This window comes from Papio anubis, chromosome 10 (assembly GCF_008728515.1).
Source record: "Papio anubis isolate 15944 chromosome 10, Panubis1.0, whole genome shotgun sequence".
Taxonomy (NCBI): domain Eukaryota; kingdom Metazoa; phylum Chordata; class Mammalia; order Primates; family Cercopithecidae; genus Papio; species Papio anubis.
The window spans coordinates 108,802,335-108,829,562 of NC_044985.1; the positions used below are offsets into that span (position 1 = coordinate 108,802,335).

The 27,228-nt window shown below is 40.5% G+C and overlaps 1 protein-coding gene across 1 annotated transcript in view; it reads right to left on the minus strand.

The window, feature by feature from the left end:
- Positions 1 to 12,023, minus strand: part of DOCK10 (dedicator of cytokinesis 10) — a 281,526-nt gene extending 269,503 nt beyond the window's left edge. Inside the window, 1 exon segment of the mRNA XM_031651896.1 lies at positions 11,747 to 12,023. Coding sequence (XP_031507756.1) covers positions 11,747 to 11,869 — 123 coding nt within the window. The 5' untranslated portion in view covers positions 11,870 to 12,023.
- Positions 12,024 to 27,228: the final 15,205 nt, after the last annotated feature.

The following is a 27,228-nucleotide window of genomic DNA, read 5'->3' on the forward strand; positions in this document are numbered from 1 at the left end:
TCAGTGGGTGGTAGGAGTGTGGGTGATTACTAGTGTTTTCTTCATTATTTTCTATATTTTGAACTATTATTATAGTAAAACTCACAAAAGCTTAGAAAATAGAGATGTAAGGCCAGGAGAGGTGGCTCACACCTGTAATCCCAGCACTTTGGGAGCTGAGGCAGGTGGATCACTTGAGGTTGGGAGTTTGAGACCAGCCTGGTCAACATGGCAAAACCCCGTCAATACTAAAAATACAAAAAAATTAACCAGGTGTAGTAGCACACGCCTGCAGTCCCAGCTACTTGGGAGGCTGAGGCAGAAGAATCACTGGAGTGCAGGATGCCTAATCTATAGTCCTGTCATCTCTAAGTATGACATTCTCTTTTCCCTTTGGCAAGCATTTAGTAAGCACCTACTATGTGCCAAACATCTTGCTGCCCTGGAAATATGGAGACTATAACCACGGTCTTGGTCTTGAAGGTCTCTCAGAGTATCAGAAGTGTAAGGGCAAAACCACGCCTCTTCCTCCTCCTCCAGGACTGGCAACAGAGACACATGTCATTTGGACTGTGGATAGCTCTACCAGAGATCAGACTGGCTACCAGGGAAGTGGTGAAAGGTTATTTCTAGTACATCAGCCTCCCATTTCCATGCTCTATTATCCTAATGGGTCAGGGATCTTCCCAAGATACATCTGCTCAGGAATGGACTTACGCTGTGGAGTGAAATAAAGTCCTCACAACACTGCCTTGTGCATTTAAGGTTGATGACTAACTGTGGAATAAAATGGCCTGTACCTTGGTTAGGTATCAGTTGCTAGGAAGACAATGTGGGCACAGGGCCGAAGGCAGAATCTGCAGCCTTGAGACCCTCTGAAATCACACTGGGTCCAGGACAGATCATATTACCTTTCCCAGGTGAGAGCAGGGAGAAGGAGGTGATAGAAGCAGAGACAAAAACCAGGGATAGACACAGAACTAGAAAACGAGAGGTTCCTGCTGCTTTTTCAAAGGCAAGGGAGACAGGATCTGGTAGCACAGTTCAAACTTGTGCTCACGTATGTTCTATTCATGTGGATGCTGACATGGCTTGGCACAGACCTTAGGCCAGAGACTGCAACTACAAACATTCAGCATGGGAACTGGAAAGCCTGCTTTCTTAAAGCAGATGGGGCTTACCCTTCTCCTCAGGATAAGAAAGAAGGAAATGGGATTGTATGCTTGCCTCTGAGGCTCGATAAGGTCAGAAGAACCTGACTTGTTCAGTCTTTGCCACCACTGGCTGTCTTTTGCCAGTCTCCATTCCCCTAGCCCTGTATTCAGGATGTGTGAACAGCCATCCTCTTCATTGCATTCTTAAATAACCACGTTTTATGCTACCATCTTCATCGGTGAAATACAAATGTGGTCATAGATCATTGGGACCAAGTCTTCCAGTTGCTAAAATCAGATATCTTAATCAGTAATCATCTTATTAAGATGAAAATAAGTTTTATTTTAATTCTTATGAAAACCCCTTTAAAAGGATAAGATCTTCCCGGATTTTTAGGACTAAAGCATTCTTGAAGGTCTTGGTGTTCAACTCTGTGGTTTTAAAGACAAGAACACTGAAACTCAAAGAAGCTTAAAGACTTGACCAAAGTTACACTGCCTGGAAACCACTGCTTTCTAATGACAAAAAGATACATTTTTCAAATTGATTGGACAGAAGCCATATAATGGCTTCTGGCTTCAAAAATGGAAGTTAATGAATGAACTTTCCCTGTTAGCACTCAGAAAGGTTCTGAAAGCATCTTATCTCTGCATGTTGGTATGCCAACAAACTTTATGACTAGTAGTTTCTCATGTAGGACAAATTTATAACCCACCATAAAGATATGTTTCAAAGAAAACTTAAAATACATTCTTTTCGCTTCAGAATAAAACTTCCTTTGAATGTGTCCAATTTTTAAACAATATAAAAAACAAAAAATAAATGTCTTTAAATATTAGTTCTCCACATATGCACTATCTTCAAAAATACTGAGTTCCAACATCACTTCCATGTTTGTGAAGATTACTCAGCTGCAATCAATTTCCATTTGTCATTCTAAAGAGCTGTGACAAAGGGACATTTAAGAGCTAATCAAATAAACAATGAGTATTTGAGAATAATTTAATTATCATATTTCACTGAACAGTAAATTTTGTTAAGTTTTTTGTTTGCTTGTTTGCCAAGTCAAATGTTCATGCCTGTGTTCTTTTTATAGAATGTTTAATTTGAAAGGCCAAAGAGTCACTGGTCATTTTGACAGCCTCAATTAGTCATTTAAGTTGGTAATTACTAAGATAATTATATGAAGAAAAATCTCATTGTGTTAATCCTAAATGGTGTCATCTTTTCAAAGAGAACCCTTTTCAGATTTTCAGATCCTATTGTTAAACTCTGCCATTTTGGAATTTAATTTAAATTAAAGAGCTGCCTAGCTTCCTAAATTCTACATGTCTGAGAGGAGGTATGCTGACATTGAGTTAGAAATACAGTATTTTCACATTTAAGCTGCCCAAATTAAAGAAACTTTTAGTGATTTGGTACTATTAATTCTTTTTGTTTGTTTTTTGACAGAGCCTCGCTCTGTCGCCCAAGCTGGAGTGCAGTGGAGCAATCTTGGTTCACTGAGACCTCTGCCTCCCAGGTTCAAGCAATTCTCCCGCCTCAGCCTCCTGAGCAGCTGGAACTACAGGTGCACGCCACCATGCCCAGCTAATTTTTGTAATTTTAGTAGAGATGGGGTTTCACCGTATTGGTCAGGCTGGCCTCAAACTCCTGACCTCAGGTGATCCTCTCATCTTGGTCTCCCAAAGTGCTAGGATTACGGGTGTGAGCCACCGTGCCTGGCCGGGACTATTAATTCTTCTAATCTCTGAGGCAGATATTTTCACTTCAATCCAACTGCAAAATATTAACGTTTTCAAAGGCAAGTGTTTTTCTGTATTGCCACTAACTCAGTCACATTCATTAAATTTTATTATTTCTACCTCATTAAATGTAGGTCAACATTTCGAGTCCAGCAAACACAAGCATTTATTTCCAGCCGGCTAACACTGCTGTGAAAGATAAGAAGTAAACAAGTCTCACTTCAATGGGGGGGATAAAAAGAACCATCAACCTTCTTATTTGTAAACAAGAACACCAAAATCAAGACTACAAGAGATAATGTAACAGATGTAATGTTGCAACCAAACCGCCCCCCCACCTCATGCTTATCTTGCTAGAAATGTATTTCTATAGAAAGAGAGGAATCAAATAATGCCCCTTTCACAGTTGAAGGAGCCTTTGTTTGCAAAGCTTAACTCACTCCGTGCCAGTTCTGTCCTTGGGAAATGTCTGAGCAACAGTGTCCAAAGTTGGTGTCACTCCCAATATCCCAGCTTGCTGAGATGTCATAAATGAAAGACTGTTAAGCAGAGAAAAGTAGCCACAGCTCTTCTTTTGTCAAGAAACTCTTTTTTAGAAACTCTTCCTACAACTAGTACTCTGAGGGTTTCTTTTCTCTCACTGCTTTTGCTGATGGATGCAAACTGCATGTTTAATGAGGTCCTTCCTGCCTGGTGGAGCTGGGAGGCAGTTATAGAGTAGTCAGGAGGAACAGGCTGTGGAGTCAGACTGTGTGATTGTGGACTCTGGATTCACCACTGAGGAGTCATTTGATCTAAAGAAAGTTCCTGATCTCTAAGCATCTCTTTCCTCATCTATAAAATGAGGATACCAACCTTTTGCCATCTGGTTGCTATGAGGATTAGAAGAGGTTGCACAAGTCTAGTACTTGGCACACAGGACATGCCCAATACCTTTCTGCAGGATTGCATTTCCAATGCTTGCCAAGATTCACAAGTAGACTGTGAAGAGGATGACACAAGGGCCGTCATTATCAGATGCTAACAACCTGGACATTTTAAAGTTATAATTCCACTATAACCTTTCAGTAATGTGCATTCAGCCCACTCTTCTGACTTTCCTTAAGCAACTAATGTGCAGTAAGAATGGAGACTCCACCCCTCTTATTTACCAATAGCAAATATACTATAAAAGTAGTGAAACAGACAAGTTCTCTCTTTTCAATAGCACTTATATTCCAAGGCAAGAGCGTTGGAAGACAAACAAGAAATTAAATCAATAAAAAGATCACTTTAGATAACAGTAAGAGCTATGAAGACAACTAAACCTAGTAATGAGATTGAGAGTGTTGAGGGTGGGGAGCCTGGTGGGAGATTCTCTGGTAGGAGGAGTAACATTCACCTCACCCTGAAACACATCTTTAGGGTATGAACTCTCACCCTCTGCTTGGTAATCTGGGATGACCTTTCTGAGAAGGTGACATCTGAGAATCTGAGGGATGAGAAGGAGAAGTTGTGAGAACTCTGGGACAAAGAAGTGGGAAATTCAAGAGCCCAATCACCTAATCCCCTAATTTCACAGATCAAGAAACTGAGTCTTCAAAGAGAGAAGGGACTTCATCAAGGGCCACAGAGCCAGGTTTGAAATTCTGGTCTCCAGACTCACAGGCTCTGACATTTCCAAGACCAACACCCATTCATTAGAATCCCATACGGCCAAATTGTTACAAGTGCATAATGGAACTCCAACATGGATAGTCAAGAAAAGAGTATCTCAAGATGATCGTGAAGCACAGCCCATCAAAGAGGTCATGAACCACATTATAGCATATGGGGAAATCAAGATCTTTAACTCCATGGAAGCCCATTCTTATTGCATTCAAGCATGAATTCAAGAGGTATCACTTTTTCTAGGAGTCAGTGACTGTGAGAGAGAAAAACATCTTCATGATTTTATGATTCTAACAGTTGGATTTTCTGATATCACCAATTATTTTCAAATCCCTAAGGGTTTCACTCAATACCATATCAATATAGATCTTATATGTCACCAAGGAATCAGTGTTAATTGTGTGTTGTATTAGTCAGTGCAGACTGCCATAATAACATAACATAGACTGGGTTCTTTAACAACAGACATTTATTTTTCACAGTTCTGGAGGCTGAAGTCTGAGATCATGGTGCTACCATGGTTGGGTTCCTGGTGAAAGCTCTCTTTCTGGCTCGCAGATGGCCGCCTTCTTGTGTCCTCACATGACAGAGAGAGGGCGATCTCTCTCTCTTCTTCTTCTTTTAAAGCCACTAATCTTATCATAAGAGGTCCACTCTCATGACCAAATCTACCCCTAATTACCTCCCAAAGGCCTCACCTCCTAATAGCATCATATAGGGGGTTAAGGCATCAACATATTAATTTTGGGAAGACACAAACATTTAGTTCGTAACACATGTCTTTCATGAGTTGAAGTAATTGTACTTAAAATTCTCTGTAGGAGGAATAACATTCGCCTTACTCTGAAACACGTGTTTAGAACTCTTACCCTACAACCGAGGGTGAGAACTTGTGCTGACTTAGATAGCAATTATTTAAGTATGTTATGGAATTTTTTCTTCACCTGGAAAATTAAGTTCACACTACAATTAAGGGGCTAGATGGTAGATGAAGGAGAGAATATAACACAAACAAGTAACAGATTTCCTTAAAGCCATTTAACAATGAACCAAATCCCATTTTCATTTCTAAGTGGTGTAGACCTCATCTCTGCTTTAAGTAAAACTTTCAAATAGTTGCAGAATAAACCACATTGTATTGGACCCTCCTCAATTGACTTTATGTAACAAGATACTGCAAAAATGTGGCTGAAGATGTAGGTTATTTTCATGTTTCTCAAATTTTAGTGTCCTTGCAAATCACTAGGGGATCTTATTAAAATGCATTATCTGGTGGGAGCCCTTGGATTCTGTATTTCTAGCTAGCTCCCATGTGATCTAATGTTGCTGGTCCTTGGACAACACTCTCAATGACGGGACTCTATCACATCATGCTACTGTTTGTAAAAACCCCAGGAAAAAAAATCTTGTCTCTTAAATTTCATTATAAGTTAATGCTGAATATGTCTAGAGCAAATTTTCATTTATCTAATGGACTTCTTAAATCTCATGGCTGATGGTGTTTTTCTCTTTGACTTGGTCACCAAGAAACACCTTTAACAAAACTATAGGACTTAATAGTGATGTATTTTATTTGCTGGTCCTAATGACCTACACCTGATTACATCTAACTTTCCAAATATTGTTTTTTTCTTTTCTGGCTAATATTGCTTTTCACTCCCCTTACTATATTTTGTTGTTGTCGTCTCACATGCATCTTTGTAAGATACTTAGGATCCCTCCTTCAATAAGATAGAATGTGAATAAAGAATCCCAACACAACTTAGTTAAATGGAAATCCATGCTCCAAGACACACAATGCATTGAGGAATTTCAGGCCCATGTGAGAGTGGGGTAAGCAATTGAGAATGGAGAAGCAGACAGTTTTGAAGTAGATTGCAGGAGGATTAACCTCATGCTCTTTCTGGTACTGCTTTTTAGGCCAGTCTGCAGCTGTCACCGGGCTGGAGTGCGGTGGCGTGAATCTCGGCTCACTGCAAGCTCCGCCTCCGGGTTCACGCCATTCTCCTGCCTCCAGCCTCCGAGTAGCTGGGACTACAGGCGCCCGCCACCGCGCCCGGCTAGTTTTTTTTTTTTTGTATTTTTAGTAGAGACGGGGTTTCACGGTGTTAGCCAGGATGGTCTCGATCTCCTGACCTCGTGATCCACCCGCCTCGGCCTCCCAAAGTGCTGGGATTACAGGCTTGAGCCACCGCGCCCGGCCCACAATTTTCTTAAGACTTTGCCATACAGGTGAGATGGGGATGGCTGAGTGAGTTCATATTTTAAAAACTTAACTATTGAAATTCCGGTTGTCTTGGGAAGATCTATTATAATCAAGGGTACCTGGAACAGCCTCTGCTATTGCAACTAACCTCAGGGGAACACTGGAGTGAATACTGACAGGTACTCTGAAGCACTAGTGGGAAGAACAATTTTCCTGTTCCTTAGGGAGAACTACATCTTGGGTAGATCAAAACGCAACACCAACCAACATCAACTACTCATATCCACCAATTTGGAGATGCTTTTAGAAACAGCTAAAAAACTGGAAGGTAACCCCTCCAGTTTTCTATTCAAAATGCAGAGGAGGTCCTGTGTCAGTTACTTAACTTAGGGAAACATGTTTAACCCTATGAGTCTCATTGGCCTCCTCTGTATTTTGCAACAATAATAACTTCCTCAAATGATTGCTCTGAGAATTATATAGAATGCTTAACACTGTGCCAGGCACATCGTACATTCTTAACAAATGGTTTACCATCATGCATTCATTATTGCTTTCTTTTTCTATGCTAGGCCTTAGAGAATCTGGTTGTGAAGAAAAAGACAGCCAAAACCTATACATGTTGATTCATTCTTTCAGTCTTTGATCCTTCTAGAAGTTTTCTAGAACGCACTTGTGGTTACTATTTATTTTCAAAGTTATTTCTCCAATGCCCTTGAGAAATAAAAAAACGTTGGCAGACACATCAGTAACATTCAAACTTGATCTTGTAAACTAAGTTTGTGTTGACTTCTTCTCCAGGCAAAGAGGTCAAGGGACTTTCCTCATATGAAAACACAAACGTGTGATTTCTGCTAAAGCATAAACACCCTTGTCATAAAGGACTCTGTCCAAAACAACAAAAAACAAAACAAAAAAACACAAACAAAACAAAAAGACTGTGCTGTGAATGCTAAACAAGCAGGCCCTTATATTGCATATTGCTTTTAAACCTGGACAGTGACAGCAAAACAAGTACTTCACTTTCATTCACTATCACTTTCTGCATCTAGCATATGACTTTTGGGAAATTCCAGTATCCCCCACTCAATTAAAAAAAAAAATCCCTCCTACTCTCAACTCTTGAATGCCACCAAGTTCAGAGGGGAGAGAATTCTTCCTTCTAGGAATTCCTCATGCTCATTAAACATGTTTACATATTCATTACTTCTCAATCAAAGCTCTTTGGTTGGTCAAAGGTTCTGCTTCTTACTCAAAGCTCTCTAAAATATCAAAAGTGGTATTATTGGAGGCCTGAAGAGTTAGGAAACATCACAGAAAATAAATAGAATTTACCGAAATAAATACTTTCCTCTCTTTACCCCTTACCCTTTCTGGTTGGGTAGGAAGGGAGAAAACTTACTGGTTAAGTATAATCACTTCTGGCAGGATGCTTTCTCTTTAAAATAAGTTAATAACAAAATTAGGTACAATCAAAAACGAGGAGTTTTTGTCCAATAATAGAGTAAATATCATAAAGGCATTAAAAGTGCGTGTAACTAAAGTGGTAAGCTCCGAATGAACGACTTTAGGCCAAAACTGACCAAATGATTATTTGACTCTACTAAATGCTTCCTTTCCATCATCTGACTCTATGTAGATCTCATCCTTCTGGTTACCTGAAGCCTTCCATTGCACTAACCCACCTAAAGCATTCCATAAATAAAACCCTATTTCTCTCAAAGTGACAGATCTCATGGGGTGTTTGCAAAAAGTTAACCTATACTTTTTTAAAAAGTATGTTTCTTTTGAAATGCTCTCAAATACAATATATATGCAGAAAAGTGCACAAATCCTAAATGTGTATCTTAATGAATTATAGAAAGCTATCGAAATGAACTAATTCATGCTAGGGTACAGATATACCTCATTCATTTTAAAAGATGAGCTTCTTATCAAAAAGGAATTTCTCATTAGTGGCATTACAACTTTGAAGCCAACATGGAATGCATATTCAACCAAATGTAATAAAACACTCCAGTTCTGATATGAGACAAATGTTCCTAATCATTTTCGGCTGAAATTTTACCCTAGAGAAGCCTGCTTTATGAAACAATCAGGAATGAGATTTCAGGAAATTATGTGAACTTGACTTGATCCTTTGAATTGATCTTTGAATGAGTTGTCTTTCATTTATTTTCTATGGAGAATTTTAGGATAATGAAGGAGCAAATATTTCTCCTTTTGAAATGTATGTTTTTGCTCATTACTGTTCTCGGGAGGGGTGAAGAATAAGGTAGGTCCTGTCTAGGAGTCTGCAAGTACATAAGCCTACTACATACAGCGCCTTGGGTAAAAACTGACATCAAATTTGCTTTGGCATACACCTCTACTGTCCTCAACTGCCTTAAATTTTGGCTTTCCCAGTCATTACCCTCACTCAGCATCTCCTTGATCTCTGCTCTCCATATTCAAACACATTTTGAAGGCTTCCTGTCTTCTCTCTCTCTGTGTGTGTACACACATCCCATTCTCAGAGACCAAAACTACCTTGTTAATCTGACAACCTTTTCTAAACTTATTGGATAGAGCAGAGTTCAAACCCTATGGCAGATTTTCGGCAATGTCCTGGAGGATTTGGGTCCCCAAAACAGGGATTTCAGAAAGGGGACTATATAAATCTAGCAGTAAGATAGGTTTTCTCAGCAGGACTTTCTACTGTCTTTCAAATACCTTGCAATAGAGGATGGCTTGCTCCAATACACACCCACAGTTCTATGAGTCTGTATTGAAGTCGGGTACCCATAGTATTTTCCCCAACATGCTATTATTTTTCACCCTTGACAACCATGTTTTGAGAACTTGAAGCAGCAGATATAAAGAGTCTTAAGGGATTGGATCAATGTAGGCTAAGATTAGTCTCTACCACATAGTCCAACGACAAGGTTTTAGGTTCAAAAGGGATGCTATACCCCTACAGAATCCCACCCAGTTCAGGTGCCAGTTCATAGAACTCATCACCTTCCTGTTTCCCTTCAAGAGTTAACTGATGGGATGGAATGCAAAGCACATGTGTTCTTGCTGCCAAAATAGCAGCCAAAACTGCCTGCCTAGATGTGTAAGATCCCATGAAATGTCTTGGCAAAAGCTAGTTTAGGAGTGTTGGCCAAGGTGCTGAAGCGAAGCAAGGGGAGTCAGGACCACCTTTGCCAGTGAATCTCCCCTCCCCCATCTCTTTTTGAAGACACCAAGCTTATTCATTTTGACAAGATACCCTAGGATTTCAAATCTGACATAATTTTGGAGAAAGCTCTGTGTGTGTGTGTGTGTGTGTGTGTGTGAGATGTGTAGAAGGGTATGGGATGCATACTCTATAGAAATTCTAGTGCTACAAAAATTCTAGGAGAATCTACTTAAAAAAACCACAACACTTTAAGCTGTTTATTCCCACTGAACGCTTTGTGTTTCTATCAGATCCTCAGTGAGATTCAGTCCAATGAGTCAACTGCAAAATAAAGTTATTGTCAAGGGAATGGCAGAAAATGACAAAATCACAATCCTGAATTATCATTCAGGTACTTTCTACTACTGTCTGGAGATTTTCTTATCTCTACTTTTACTCGAATTGAATCTTTTCTTCGAATGTTCTTTCGAACAGTTTCTCTTTGCTGTCCTGAAAATGTGTACGCTGATAGCAGAACCACATGCTGTCCCTGGCACAGAGTGAGCTAACAGTTGAACCACCTCTGGGTAACTGCGGTCTGCAGCTACTGTAAGTGCAAGAGAAGGCACCCTGGCCACCAATTCGTTTCACACTCCAATCACCCCCGCCCGCTCTACACCCCCTGGGCACTCGATGCCTCTTCCCTCTGCCAGGCAATTTGCTTCCGTTCTGTTCAACTTTCCGACCTCTGGCTTTAGAGAATAGTCCTGGCTGTGGGAACTGGCTCTGGGCAGCGTTTGGCGCCCTCCTCATTGGTGACTGGCAAGAGTAACACTTTCACACTCTTAAAAAGAGCCGTTTAGTTCCTAATGATATTTACTGGCAAAAAAGAAAATGAAACACACAACCCGGATTCCGGTCCACCAAACGCAGGCCAAGAGCGCGGCTGCTGAGCCTCGGTCTTGCTGAGAGGCTGTTGTTCCCACTCGCTTCCCGTTTCCACTAGAATTGATTTGTCTCTTGCCACCTCTCCCCTGCCATGTGGATCTACTGCAACGCAGGAACATCTGGGTTGGTATGGAGAGGATCCTAGCATCAGATGCTGGCTGCTGCCCCAGGGACTTCCCGCGGAAATCACCCAACACTTAGAAGGCGTTTCAATAAGGAAGTAACCAGTAAAGCACTGCTGGCGGGAGAACCCCGCGAAACATATTAGAAAAATACCAGAAACCGCTGGAGACCTAATGACCCATGTCTCCTCCAGCCTGTGTGCCTCAGCTCTTTCTGGAGGAGTATTAAGTGGTTTGTGGGTTTTTACCCTGCGGTGGGAGGGTTGTTCCAAGTACATCTATTTCCGCGATAGTTAAGGTCGGGGGTCCCAGCTCTAACCAGGGCGAGGACCACTGACTGCATCCCTCTCTCAGCGCACTGGTCTGTTCGCTGGAGGGTGAGAGAGACGCGCAGACCTGCGGACCAAGGGGTCCAGTTCTGTAGATCCCCCCGACCCCACCCGGGGTCTCTGGCACTCTTATCACTTAGCACCAATATGACTGGCAGTGCATTCCGGTCCCTTCCCACCCCGTTAACCCCCCTGCACATCCTCTCCCACGCTGCGCTTCTGCTGCCCACGCAGCTGTTCCTCTAAGCGTCCCGCGTGCACAAACGCGCCCCCGGTCCTTACGCTTCGGTGGCGCTGCCTCGCGGAGGTGGCGCCGGGGGCGCCCGCAGAGGCGGCGGGGGAGGGAGTGCGGAGGAGAGGACCCGCTAGCTGCGGGGACCTGGGCCCGCCGAGCTTTTGGGGAGGCCGGGCTTGGTTCCCCTCGGGCGCCTGGGGCGCGCGGGAAGGCGCGGAGGACGCGCCGCACTCACCCGCTGTTGCTGCCGGCTGCTGACGACCACCGCGGCGGCGGACGCGGCGCTGTGCCGGAGCTCGGCCGCCTGCCCAGGTCTCAACAGGCTCCGGGTGAACCTGCGGGTCCGCTCACCGGCCATCGCCCGCCACGCTGATCGCGCCGCTGGCCCGGGGCGCGCGTCCCGCCGGTCTTCCCCGCGCCAACCTTCTCTATCCACCCGCCGTTCAGGAAGCGGAACTCGGAGTCTTTCCCCCCCTCTTCCTCGCTCAACTCGCAAGAGGCGGGTTTTTCTCTCTTGCACCCCCACTCTTCCCACCCCCTTCCCTCCTCTGAAGCTTCTCGAAGACTTTCCAAACTCTGCGCTCCCCCGGGCGCGCGCGGCCAACTCGGCGGGCGGCCGGGGCCCTGCAGCGGCACATCTGGAGCGGGCGACGCGGGACGCGCGTGGGGCGGCTCCCGCCCGCGCCGCCCACACGGGCTCAGCTGGCCGGCCGGGGCTGTCCACGCCGCCCGGGGGAACTGCAGGCTGCGGGAGAGGGGGAGGGCGGCGGGCGGCCGCCGCGGGGCTCCGGGCGGGGCCTGTCCAAGGCTGTCGCCTGTCCAAGGCCATCAGCCTCATTTGGAGGCTGCTGGGAGAGTTGGAGCCCTGGATGCATTTGCCGTTTAGACCTCTGTTTTCTGGGTCCGGCGAGTGGGTGGGGGCCAAGCTCGGTTCGCCCTGCCATCCTCGGGAAGGGGTCAGAGGTTTATTAAAGATCTGGTGGCTGGGATCCCAGCAGCATCACCCACGCCAGCGTTTGGTAGGCTCACTTGCCAGAAGTCCATGCTCAGGGCCTTGGAATAAGCTTCCTCATTCATTCACTCCTTCAACGAGTATTTATTAAGCGCCTACTATATGCCAGCTCACACTGTTCTGGAAACCGAGGACACAGAGAGGAACTTAGTAACTACACTTTAAGGCTGTGTGGAGCTGATAGGCTTTTTCGGGGTAGGGGTGGGAGACGGCAAGTAACCAAGTGAACAAATAAACAAATACAGAGAAATCAAGGAGACAGTTTAAGCTACTAACACGAACTCAAAACCAATAAATCAGCGTTGTGGGGGTAAGAGACTTTGGGTGGCATTAGGATGAGGAGTCAAGAACCAACTTGCAGGGTTACTATGTAGGGTGGTCAGGTCGGGGGTGGAGTTCACAGTTACGCTATCTCTGCTCCACTCTGCCCATACCCGTCTGGCCTGCATTTTGTCTCTAGATATCTGATGAAAGCCTTCTAAGAAGTCTCTTCCTGGGTCATACCCAGGGTGGTTCTCCAACTCAGTGTTGGAATGGATAGGGGGCAGAGAAGTTCTGACACCTCGATACTGGTCTGGAGAGATCTGGGACAGACTCTCCAAGTGGTATGGTTTTTTCTTAACAGCTTTTTATGGATCCATGACCCTGCCACTTTCTAAGGCCAATGATAGATAGTTTTAACACAAGGTCACATTTGGGTATAAAGAATTCCTAAGCAATTGATAAATGCACTTTAGTCAGCTCTTTGTTCGCCAGGATTCAATTAGCCAGAGATGCTGATTGAGGATCATTTCAGCACATTCTAGAAATCATAACAGGCATAAGAGGCTCCGGAAGATTTGAGAAGTGCCATTTGAAACATCATCTAGTTCCAAGACAGCCTGCATAACAAAGAACTGTATCCTGTATTGTATGATCCTGTATTGTATGCTTTCACACTGGCACTCAGTGTGGGGGCAACACCACCTTTCAGGGTAAGCAAAGTAGGTGGTTGCCTCTGTGTTGGCACATGAAGATCTCTATAGGAACGGCTCCCTTCAAACGTACCCTTTCCCAGGTGTACCCAGCCTCGATGTCTCTAAATGCATATTCCCCTGAGAGAATCGATGAAGCACATTTGAATTAACTTGAGCTTCCTAAGAAGAGGTACCTAATCTTTGTCTCTGGTTTCAAAACACTGCCTGGCACATGTAAGTACTCAATACATATCAGCTTATGGATGACTTTCCAAAGGGCTCAGATGGGCTAGTGCAGTCAGAGAGCTGGGTGTGCCTGACACAGAGAAAGTCAGAGAGGAGAAGAGAAAGGTATACTGAAAGGGAAGGCTGTAGTAATCGATAATACATCAGAATGTGCCCTGCACAAGGCAACTCGCTGATCCAAAACACTGAGCAACACACACAACCCATTCTTCAACCATATTGAGTAACAGAAAGTCACTTGCAATTTGTTAATTGTACAATTAATACACTTAATTGTACTTTCTCCAGCTTCAGGAGGTCACCCAGAGCACTGGTGTGAGAGGGTTTAATGAGCAAATGCCTGTTTGCCCAATCCATACCCTATATGATGTTAATTCCATGGGTCACACTGAGTAGGAAGGCAGGTATAAGTGTTGATAGCATACTTCTCACACCAGGGCATGTCAATAGTGATACTTCAGAGACTCTCCTCAGCCCTTATGATCATGTAGGTTTTAGTTAAGCTTCCTTCGGACACCAAGGAGAAAGAGCTGAGTATCGACCCTTGCACCTGCCCTTGTAGCATAAATACATTTATTTTTTGTTACGGAAATGTAACTTCAAGTCTGCTGATTTGGGACCTTGACTCTCTGCTGGTCACCCATCTCTCAGATCCCTGGAGAAACTCGGCTCAGATGCTTGGTAAAGGCAAATCTATACAAATATCATGAAGTATGTTAAGTTTCTTGGAATAGCTAGTTAATAAGTGAATCTTTAAGGGCTTGTAATATTGTAGAATAGTGGTTAAAGTAGATGCTCTGAAATCCAATTGCGTTGTTCAAATCCCAACTCCGTAAGCCTCAGTTTTCTTACCTACACAATTAAGGTAGTAGTTATGTGGCTGGGCTGCTGAGAGAGTTACTTAAATTAGTGTAAATTTCTTAAAAAGTGACTAGCGCATGATCTTCAATAACTGTTATTATTCCTACACTTGCATATAACTCAGCAATTAAATAAACTTCCATGTCTTCATATATTTGATTCTCATATGAACCTTTGTGAGAAGGATGGATGTGTATTATCTTGGAGCCAAGGCTGGGGATTTAATGGGCATTCTTGAGACAATGTCTTAACCCAAATCAATGACTATGGAATTTCATGAATAACAATAACAATGTAATTCTTATAGTATTAACTCACTATTGTGTGACAATATGTAACTATAACATAATGTGCTACAGTTTGGATAATAGTTTCACATATATTATTTCACTTGAATTTTAATATATTATAAAATGGGGTTGTTCAGCTTATGTACCCCATGTCTCACTGTCTAAAATTGTAGACGGATCATTAAGGGAACTCCCCAAATGGATGGAACAGACATTTTAGAAACAAGTGGTTGCACATTTTGCTAAATGTTCTCAAATCAAGATTATACTAATATATAGAATGCAGAGGCTGCAATCAAGTTTTATCAACATTTGGATTAGCCAATTCATTTGAGTTGTCACGGTACAAGGCATTCACTCAGGAAGAAATAACCCCACTCAACAGACATTTATGGAATATCAACTATGGACAGAATCTCACACTATGCTAGGAGGGCACAGAGCTGAGCAAAATGTTTGTCTCCAAAAAGCTCAATTTCATATAGAGGAACTGACTTACAAAACATTATTGGTGCTCATGGGTGAGTCGGTAGGGGGTGGGAATAAGATTTTGGAGATGAAGTCTCTATGGACCCATGTTAACGTTTTACACTTCATATTTTTATGACTTTTTAAATAAGATTGAAAAAATTGGTCTCAATAACATAGAATTTTCTAGTTTTCTCTTTCTCTTCCCCTCTTTACTTCCCTCCTCTTCTCCCTTCTTTCTTCCTTTCTCCCTCTGTTCTTTTCTTTCCTTCCCTTGCTGCCTCCTCCCTTCCTTCCCTTCTTCCCTCTTTAAAACTTGATACTCTTCTTACTCATACTAAAGCATCAATGACTCTCATAAGATGTAGTAAGCACTGATTACTTGACCTGGTACAGTTCAAAGCTCTATAGAATTAAGAAAGCACAACTGTCAATAGCCCTCTCCTGTCATCCTTCTACATGACTGTGTCCATGTCTTATGAGCAAGGAAAGATTCAGAAATTTTTTTCATAGCAGTAATAAGCATAAAAGTGAAAACTGTACTATATTTTCCAAAATACCTAGAGACATAAGAGTGTGCAAATTTAGTCTAGGAGTCTGACTGTTGGACTAATAACTAAATTTGCACACTAAATGACTAAATTAGGTCTTGATACCCAGAGATCGTAGGAAGTGGGGCAAATACTCCTTGCATTCATTCCATGGCATTGAGCCACCCTTCCTAAGTGTTACCAAGCCCAGTGCACCCTGGGTGTCAGCCTGGGCATCATCATGTCCCAATGCTTAACTACATCAAGGTTGTCTAGTGTTGTACCATGTACAAAGCACACTCATTATTTCATTTGATTCTCAATCATCCATTCTAAAATGCACATGGAGCATGTGATATTGCCCCCACTGTACATAAGGGAGAGCTGGGAGAGAATTTAATAGCATGGAAATTAGGAGGGAAATTTTTCCAATTAATAAAAAAGAAAGATACAGAAATAGGAATACAAATGCCCAAGTTAAAATGATTTTCTGATATTATAGGAAGCCTTCCTTTATTTTATGTTATTTATTATTATTACTATTTTTTATACTTTAAGTTCTGGGATGCATGTGCAGAATGTGCAGATTTGTTACATAGGTATACATGTGCCGTGGTGGTTTGCTGCACCCATCAACCTGTCATCTAGGTTTTCTGTGTGATGTTCCTCTCCCCTGTGTCCATGTGTTCTCATTGTTCAACTTCCACTTATGATTGAGAATATGTGGTGTTTGTTTTTCTGTTCCTATGTTAATTTGCTGAGAATGATGGCTTCTGGTTTCATCCGTGTCCCTGCAAATGACATGAACTCATTCTTTTTGGGGGGGCACAGTCTTCCATGGTGTATATGTGCCACATTTTCTTTATCCAGTCTGTCACTGATGGGCATTTGGGTTGGTTCCAAGTCTTTGCTATTGTAAATAGTGCTGCAATAAACTTATGTGTGCATGTGTCTTTATAGTAGAACGATTTATAATCCTTTGGGTATATACCCAGCAATGGGATTGCTGAGTCAAATGGTATTTCTGGTTCTAGATCCTTGAGGAATTGCCACACTGTCTACCACAATGGTTGAACTAATTTACACTCCCACCAACAGTGTAAAACATTTCTGTTTCTCCACATTCTCTCCAGCATCTGTTGTTTCCTGACATTTTAATGATCGCCATTCTAACAAGAGTGAGATGGTATCTCATTGTGGTGTTGATTTGCATTTCTCTAATGACCAGTGATGATGAGCTTTTTTTCATATGTTTGTTGGCCACATAAATGTCTTCTTTTGAGAAATGTCTGTTCATATCCGTCACTCACTTTCTGATGGGGTTGTTTGTTTTTTTCTTGTAAATTTGTTTAAGTTCCTTGTAGATTCTGGATATTAGCCCTTTGTCAGGTGGATAGATTGCAAAAATTTTCTCCCATTCTCTAGGTTGCCTGTTCACTCTGATGATAGTTTCTTTTGTTGTGCAGAAACTCTTTAGTTTAATTAGATCCCATTTGTCAATTTTGAGGAAACCTTCCTTTATTAAGGGAAAAGTATATTTGTCTTATTTTTACAATAGAAAGGGAGGTCCACAGAGGCAGGTGACTGCCTTGACAATGTAGTAGTGTAATTGGGGTGGGTAAATTAAAATAATTTTATTTATTGAAAGTATAATGCTTGTCATATTCAGCAATAAGTAAAGTATCAGAATTGTAAACCACATTGTAGGAAAAAATACTTTGCCACAGCACGTCTTGATTTCCTAATACTAAGAAAAAAATAAACAATTGATTGTACATCCAGTGGTTTTTTGGCTGAATACTGTTTCATAAGATACATTTTTCCTAACCTTACCAAGAGAATATTAAAGAGCTACAAGAAAAATATAGTTTGAAAGGTGTGATATTAATGGGGTCTATTAGTTCTTGAGTTCTTGCCAGAGCTGAACACATTTGACAAAGCTGAGTGCCTCCATGTTTTCTATGGAAAAAGGTATTAAAGCTGATATGTATTTGTTACTGTGTTGAGAAGACAGATCACTTCTTGGGAGAAAATTACACTTAAAGTAATATGATTTGAATGGGAAACACTGCCAGGCTGTCTATTGTGCCAATACACATGCAGCATGGCATTCTATCACTATTAGTCCACCGGAATCCTCGGGGCATAGCTCAAACAGAGGTACATGATTGAAAGAAAAGAATGACCATTTTTGACTGGAAATGAGTTTCTGGGTTCTCTATTCTACTTTGGCTTTTATTTGTAGTCTAGCCTAAGGGAGTTAAGGTCCCAGGATCTTTTTCTCCTCCATCTGTAAAAGTTACTCAGAGGCAGATTTTGGTTCCATATGAAGAAGAAAACGATTAGTAAATATGGGATGGGAACATTTTTATTTCTTACATGCATAATTAAACTCTTGTACTTTACTTTTCCAGGCATTTTAATGTTCTCCTCCTCTTTTCCAGTGTGTTGATTACTCCTGACATCTACTATTCTCACAGAAATAGACCTTGATACGTAACAAGGTTCTATCATAATTATTTCTTTTGTTTCTTAAAGAGAGCAACATACAAATAAACCTGTTGTCTAATATTTCATTGAGAATTTTGCATTTACACATATGAGTGAAATTGATCTACCTTTTTTATTTTTGGAATTAATGTTACATTTTGCCAGGAAGATTTTTCTGGCTTCCTTAATTAAATTGGAGAGCTTTCTGCCTCTTTCCATGGTCTGCAGCAATTTAAATAACATTGAGTTTATTCATTCTCCAAAGGTTGGATAGAATCCAGCTGTGGAATCATCTGGTTTTGGTATATTTTTTAGTAGGAGATCTATAATCACTTTCAAATCCCTTGTATGGTAATTGGTCTATTCAAGATTTTTCACATCTTTTATTTCTTAATAATTTATATTTTACTAATAATATGATCCCGTTTTTCTAGATTTTAGAAATGTTTGCCTTAGAATTGCATGTAACATTGAATTATATGTGTTCCCTTCTATTATGGCTTCTTTAAAATTGTATTATAAAGATTTTAAACATGCCTAAAAAGTATTAAAAAGAACACAATGAATACTCATAAATCCCCCAGGTATATTAAACTATGTTAAATTGGAGAAATCATGACTTTTCATCTCGAAATAGCTCAGCATTTATCTCCAAAAGTAAGAATATTCTCCTACATAACTGCAATATTATTTAACACATTGGATTCAACAACAATCCCTTCATATCTTTTGTCATCCGGGCCATCTTTGAATCTCCCCAATTGTCCCCCAAATGACTTTTTCACAGCTGATTTGATCAATCTCAAATTTAATCTTGAAGACACATTGCTTTGGTTGTCATGTCTCTTAAGACTTTAATTTGAAACCATTCTCCTCCCCTTTTTGATAATGACTTTGACTTTTTGAAGAGACCAAGCTGGTTATTCCAAGTTTTGTTATCTTTTGCTAACATTTAATTTGTTCCTTTTTTTTTTTTTTTTTTTTTTTTTTTAGATAGAGTCTCACTCTGTTGCCCAGGCTGGAGTGCAGTGGCTCAATCTCGGCTCACTGCAACCTCTGCCTCCCAGGTTCAAGTGATTCTCCTGCCTCAGCCTCCTGAGTAGCTGAGATTACAGGCACACACCACCACGCCCAGTTAATTTTTGTGTTTTTAGTAGAGACACGGTTTCACCGCGTTGGCCGGGCTTGTCTCAAACTCCTGACCTAGTGATCCGCCCGCCTCGGCCTTTCAAAGTGCTAGGATTACAGGCGTGAGCCACCACACCAAGCCTAATTTGTTGCTTTTTATCTGAAGGCTTTTAAAATACATACTTTAAAAAAATTATTTTTTAAAAAAAATTGCACATAACAATTATACAGTGCAGTGTGGTCAGATCAGGGTGATTAGCATATTCATTGTCTCAAACATTTGCCATTTCTTTGTGTTGAGAATAATCAATATTCTCTTTCTAGCTATTGGAAACTGTATAGTAGCATTGTTGTTAACTATAGTCATTCTACAATGTTATGAAACACTAGAACTTATTCCTTTTATCTAGCTGTAATTTTCTATTCTTTAACAAATCACTCCCTTTCTCTCCTTCTTCCTACCCTTCCTAGCCTCTAGTATTTTTTGTTCTAATGAGATCACCTTTTTTAAGCTACCACATATGAGTGAGAACATGCAGTGTTTACCTTTCTGTTCCTGGCTTATTTCAGTAACATAATATCTTCTAGTTCCATCCATGTTGCCTTGAATGACAGGATTTTATTCTTTGTATGGCTGAATGGTATTCCATAGTGTATATATAGCACTTTTTCTTTATCCATTAATCTGTTGTCAGACACCTGGGTTGATTCCATATCTTGGCTATTGTGAACAGTGTTGCAATAAACATGGGGATGCAAATGCTTTTCATGTAATGATTTCCTTTCCTTTGGATAAATGCCTAGTAGTAGGATTGCTGGATCATACGGTCGTTCTATTTGTAGTTTTTGAGGAGGTTTCATACTGTTCTTCACAGTGGCTTCATTACATTCTTACCAACAGTGTATGAGAGTTCACTTTTCTCCACATCCTTGCCAGCATTTGTTATTTTTTTGTCTTTTTGATAATAGCCATACTAACTGGAGTGAGATGATACCTCATTGTGGTTTTGATTTGCATTTCTCTGATAATTAGTGATGTTAAGTATTTTTTCATATTTTTTTGGCCATATGTATGTCTTCTTTTGAGAAGTGTCTGTTCAGATAATTTGCCTGTGTTTTAAATCAGATTATTTGTTTTTTATTGTAGAAATGTTTGAATTCCTTGTATATTCTGGATTTAGCCCTCTGTTGGGTGACTAGTTTGAGAACATTTTCTCCCAATCTGTAGGTTGTCTTTTCACTCTGTTGATTGTTTCCTTTGCTGTGCAGAAAGTTTTTAGTTTTTAAAATCCTTCCTTAATTAGTGCCTAATCACTTTTCTCATTCTTAATCTTGAATATTTTTACTTCCTCCTTTTTTCCCTAATTGGGGTCTCAAGAGGGATTATCCACTGTAGTAGTCTCTTCAAGGAACTTGTAGTGGTTTTATTAGTTTGACTTTGTACTGTGTATTTTTTTCATTAATAAGCTATTTTCTTAACCAAGAGAGGAATATCAGATGCTATAGAAGAAAATATAGTAATATTTAAATACATAAAAGCTTAAATCTTCATTATGGCAAAATTAATAAAAAACCAATATAAATGACATAATTGAGTCCATGTTTGTAATACAAATAAACAAGAAAGGCAAATATCTCTATTATATAAAGGTCTCTTACCAATGGACAAGAAAAATATCAAAAATGAACAAATTCCTAAAAAAGAAAGTCTAATACAAAAAGCCAAATTAAAAGAAAACAGAAAATCTCAAACTCAAATTCTTTGCCCATTTTAAATTGTATTGTCAGTCTTTTTCTTACTGGTTTTTAAAATTTAATTTGCATATTTTGGAGACAAGTATTTCGTGAAATATATATGTATATATGATTTGTTGTTTTTAATATTGCACGTTGCTCACTAATTAGAAGTCATAGCATCATTTTGCTGTTTTCCTTATATATTCAGAGAATGTTATACCAAATGTACACTTATCAAATGCAATTGTCTTTCAAAAGAGACAGACGATGCATTTTTCCTAATAGTCTCAGAAAGAAATACATTAACACTTCCGAAGTTTTAGATTAATGCTGTAAAGTTTATAAGGCTTCTGAAGTTTATCAAAGCATTGATTTCATATCCTGATCAAGTGAGCTAAAGACAGTTGGAGAAAACATATTTTGGGTTTGTTTATGTACATGTATAATTGATTTAAAGAAACTATTTTTTTTTTCCAGGAAATGTTTCTTTTAAAAAATATCTCTCAGTTGTCACAGCTCCCTTCCAGTCATGTGGTTTTTGTGTATACTTGTATTTGCACTAACCCATTTCCTGTGCATGCACTCTGCTTGCCTTTGCTCTTGCTGTGGTAGAAAGAAGTGAAATAGAAATATCACAGCATTGCCCGGAGCTCAGTTTTTGGAAGGGTAAGGCAGAGGAAGGAAAGCAGTGCAAACTGTGCAGCATTTGTGAAGCCCAAGGCAAAAATGGCAGATTGACTGGTCTTGGGGATGTCTATTCAAATAAAAGCCAGTGGGCTTTTGTTCTTCCCCACGTGATCATTAGAATTTATTAATACGACTAGATTAGAGTTTTTTGTAGCTTTATCTTTTAGCAGTTTCTCATGTGTAGGCTTGAAAATGAGTTTCTGTTCTGAGCTAATCATGAATATTGTCCCCTTTCTCGTTATTTGTTGATTTGCTAGAGGGACAAAAAGAAGTAAAATAGCTATTTTTATCGAAATCTTAAAAGCAATGGGAGAGTCATTATGATGCACCTAGTCTAAAAATTGATAATAAAGTCAAAGTACTTTTTGTAGTTTTAAAAAGGTGCTATTAGTGTCATCACATGCACAAAGCTCCAAGCTGACATTAACAAGGGGCCTCCCTAACACTACCACACAGCCTGTTTGCTGTTACAGCTAGACTGGAGTTACTTAAAAGCACCTGAGTATGAGTCCCAAGTCTCAATAAAATATTTGAGACCATCCTGGCCAACATGATGAAACCTCGTCTCTACTAAAAATACAAAAATTAGTCGGGTGGTGGCACACACCTGTAGTTCCAGCTCCTCAGGTGACTGAGGCAGGAGAATCACTTGAATTTAGGGGGCGGAGGCTGAAGTGAGCCAAGATCATGCCATTGCACTCCAGCCTGGGTTACTGAGCAAGAGTCTGTCTCAGGAAAAAAAAAAAAAGAATACACACACACACACACACACACACACACGTATATGTATTCCATAAAGACATCAGGTTGGCACTACCTTTTTCTGCTTTTGTTTGCTTCTCTGTGTGTGTGTGTGTGTGTGTGTGTGTGCGTGTGTGTGTATACATATTTTTTAATTGAAACGGAGTTTCACTCTTGTCACTCAGGCTGGAGTGCAATGGGACGATCTTGGCTCACTGCAACCTCTGCCTTCTGGGTTCAAGCTATTCTCCTGCCTCAGCCTCCTAGTAGCTGGGATTACAGGCACCTGCTACCACACCTGCTAATTTTTGTATTTTTCATAGAGATGAGGTTTCACCATATTGGCCAGGCTGGTCTCGAACTCCTGACCTCAGGTAATCCACCCTCCTCAGCCTCCCAAAGTGTTGGGATTATAGGCATGAGCCACCGTACCTGGCCTTTGTTTCAATATTTATCCAGCCAATGTTGATCAGTTGGATGACATTTACTTGTGAAGGCCAAACCTAGTAGTTAGTGTGTGAATCTACTTAGTTGGCTTTAATTCAGTTGTTGGATGTATATTCTTTTGTTGGATTCACATTTTGGGCTGGGTTAGAGTGCCTGATGTATGATGCTAAGTCTGATGGTGAAAACTGCTGGGGCTATGTTTGCCTACGAGTGAATCAAGACATTTCAGAGATTGTCAAAGCTGGAAGCGGGCCTGGCCCGGTGGCTCATGCCTGTACTCCCAGCACTTTCTCCCACTTTGAAGTGGGGGAAATCACCTGAGGTCAGGAGTTTGAGATCAGCCTGGCCAATATGGTGAAACCCCATTTATCTCTACTAAAAATACAAAAAAATTAGCCAGGTATGGTGACAGCCGCCTCTAATCCCAGCTACTTGGGAAGCTGATACAAGAGAATCACTTGAACCGAGGATGCAGAGGTTGCAATGAGCCGAGATGGCACCACTGCACTCCACTCCAGCCTGGCCCACAGAGTGAGACTCTGTCTCAAAAAAAAAAAAAAAAAAAAAAAAAAAAAAGCTGGAAGTGGCAGAGAAATTAGGCCATTTTGTTGTTGTTGCTTTGCTTTGTTTTCATTGTTCAGTTTTATGGAAAAAGAAGTTAAAAACTCGAAAGCTAAGTGCTGTATCTTAGATCAACTAGTTAGTGACAAAGCTGTTTTGCAGCAAAGGTAGAAATGCCACCAAGATGTACTAGTTTAGGGCTTAACCCAAAACCATGAAGCCAGAAACATGAAGGGGAGGAAAGTTAAAGGCTAATAGCAGTGTTCTAGAAATATAGCACAGAACTGCTAGAATCATCGTCCTACCTACAAGGTCATGAATGGGACCAGGGAGAGACACCAGTATCTGATATTCCCTTTTCTCTCATTTCTTTCCCTTGCACTTCTCATATTTCAAGATTCAGACCTGAAACCATCTCTCTTAGGAGGTCTTTTCTCCTAGATCCATTCACATGCAAGTATAGTCCTAGCAGTTTTTTACCAGGAGACTCAGAAGTGTACATCTGTTAGATGCTCTCCTACATAATCAGATACTGTCTGTGTATTCTAGTTTTTTGTCCACTTGTCCTCTCCTCCATTAATAATAACTGCTATTAATCATTGAATACCTACCATGTGCTAGACATTTTACCAGAAACTTTATAAAAGATGAGTTGAGTTCTTGAAGAACCCTTCAAATTAGCTATGAGTATTTCTTTTTTTACAGGTGAGGAAACTGAGGTTTAGACTAAGTGGTTTGACCAAGATCATATCTAGTAGCAGGAGAACCAAGATGAGAAATTGTATTTGTCAGGCTCCAAATCTCAAGTCATTTCTATGTGTTGTACTGAATAAATTTAGGCTCTGATGACAGTGATAATGGATACTAGGTTTCTCTCATCATCCATCCCACTGCCCTTCTGACCTAGGGGAGTGAGGTTGGAAAGCTAAAACCCTACATTTCTCAAGCTCTTCTGAATCTAGGATTCTGGATATGGTATCAGGTCTACCAAATAGAAGCACTTGTGTGAGATTTGGAAGGCACACTGAAATGCTAGCCACCCTGCAGCTGGGAGGCAAGGCAGGAAGGGATGTGAATGTTTAGAGGCAGTTTTGAAGGCCAAACTCGAAAATTCAGTGTGCAGTCACCAGCTATCAGGTTTAAGAGGCAGTTGAGGCAGTGACTATGGTAGCAGCCACAGACACTTCCTGACATCTGAAACACAGTTATTATGAGGTGGACTCGGTACTCCAGTAGGGGCCCCTAAGCAGGGGTTCATGTTGCCATTTCAATGATTTTATAAAAATACATTCTTGTATTAAATTGCTTGGCTTCAAATACCTAATGCTATATTACTGTTTCAGATAACTATCAGTACATAACAAACCGCTCCAAAACTCTGTGAACCAAAACAAAGGTGATTCTGGGTTTGGTTGGAATCAGCTGGGCAGTTCTGACTCCCATGGTTTTCTGGGAACACTCATGTGACTACATTCAGCTAGGAGCTCTTTGAGGCTGGAACACCTAAGTCACTCTCACATGTCTGCAGAAGTGCCTTGGTACATTTCCTGATGGCCTCTCTTTCCACTCGGCCTTTTGTCACTCAGTAGTTTGATCTGAGATTCCTTAGATGGTAGCTGGTTTTCAAGAGAGTGAAGCTTCCATGCCTCTGAAGGTCTAGATCTAGAAGTAATTCACTACATTCTCTTGGTCAAAGCAAGTCGTGAGGCAAGCGCAGACCAAGACTCCATCTCCTGGTAGGAGGAGTGACATGTGTGTACCATAGTTACCACAAGGGGCCAGGTGTGAATCTAGGGAAGCAGGACCAGCGATTGGATACCCAAGTTAGACACAAGTTAATCTGCTTCTAAGCAGGATAAATACAAGTGAAAAATAGAAAAATCTGAAGTCAACATGAACAAAAGAATGGATTTAGGTAGGAGGTAGTCTGTTCAAAGCTCTCATTTTCCCATTGTAATTCTGCACAGTGCATTTTATCATCTGCTTATGCAGCAAAATTTGTTTAGTATATAGTATTTGAATTAACCCATTCTAGGTACTAGTATAAATAAGTTCTACTTTCAAGGAGATAAATAATGGAGTATGGTAAAATCCACAAACACATAGAGTGACTCACTAGCTCTGCTAGGCAGTCAAGAAACCAGTCTAGGCAAGGTCACTCTTAAGGAAGGGCTTCTTTCACTTAGTGAAATACATTCAAGCTTCTTTTATATCTGTTTAGGCTTGAGAGCTCATTTCTTTTTAGAGCCACACACCAAATATCATTGCATTGTGTAGATGTACCACGGCTTAATTTATATATTTACCTACATTCACCAAAGACATTTTGGTTCCTTTTAAGTTTTGGCAGTTAAGAACAAACCTGCTATTACACACATCTGCATGCAGGATTTTGTTCTGATATAAGTTCAATTTATTTGGTAAATAACAATTTAAAGTAGTTTGACAATTTCTTACAAAATTGAATATACTCTTACCATTCATCCAGCAATACATCCAGTAAATATCAAGGAGCACGATTGCTGGATGTATGGTAAAATATGTTTAGCTTTGTAAGACATTGCCAAACTGTCTTCCAAAGTGGCTGAACCATGTTACATTCCCACCAGCAATAAATGAGAATTCCTGTTACTTCACATTCTTCCAGTATTTGCTGTGGTTCTTGTTATGTATTTTGCCCATTTTAAAATCAAGTTGTTCATTTACTTATGGTTGATCTTTACGAGTTATTCATATATTTTGGATAACAGACCTCAGATAGGCCTTCTGCAAATTTTTCTCCTAGAATGTGACTTGTCTTTTTATTCTCATTTTCTTGACAGTGTCTTTCAGGAGAAGAATTTTTTTTTCTTTTTTTTTTTTTTTTTAATTTTAAAAAGTTGCTATGGTTTGAATGTGTTCCCCAGCGTCCATGTGTTGGAAAATCAATCCCAAATGAGAGAGAGAATTTTCAAGAGGTGATTAATACCATTATTGTGGGAGTGGGTTAGTAATCTTGAGAGTGGGTTAATGACAAAAGAATGAGTTAGGCCTCTTCTCTCTTGTGCATGCTGTCTTGCCCTTCTACCTTCCTCTATGGGACAGTGCAGCAAGAAAGCCTTTGCCAGATGCAGGCCCTTCTACCTTGAACTTCCCAGCCTCCAGAACTGTAAGAAATAAATCTCTGTTCTTTATAAATTACTCGGTTTCAGGTATTCTGTTATAGCAGCACGTTTTGGACTGCAAAAGAAGTTCAACTTATCAATTGTTTCTTTCATGAATTGTATCTTTGGTATGTTATCTAAAAAGTTATCATCAAGTACAAAGTCATCTATATTTTCTCTGATATTATCTTCTAGAAGTTTTATAGTTTGCACTTGGCAATTAGGTCTATGACTCATTTTGATTTAATTTTTGTGAAAGGTATAACACCTGTGTTTAGACTTTTATTTTGGTTTGCATATGGATATTCAGCTGTTTCAGCACCATTTCTTTAAAAGGCTATCTTTTTTCCATTGAATTGCCTTTTTTGGGGTTTTCATTAGGGTTGAGATGAATCTATAGATTAAATTGAGAACAACTGA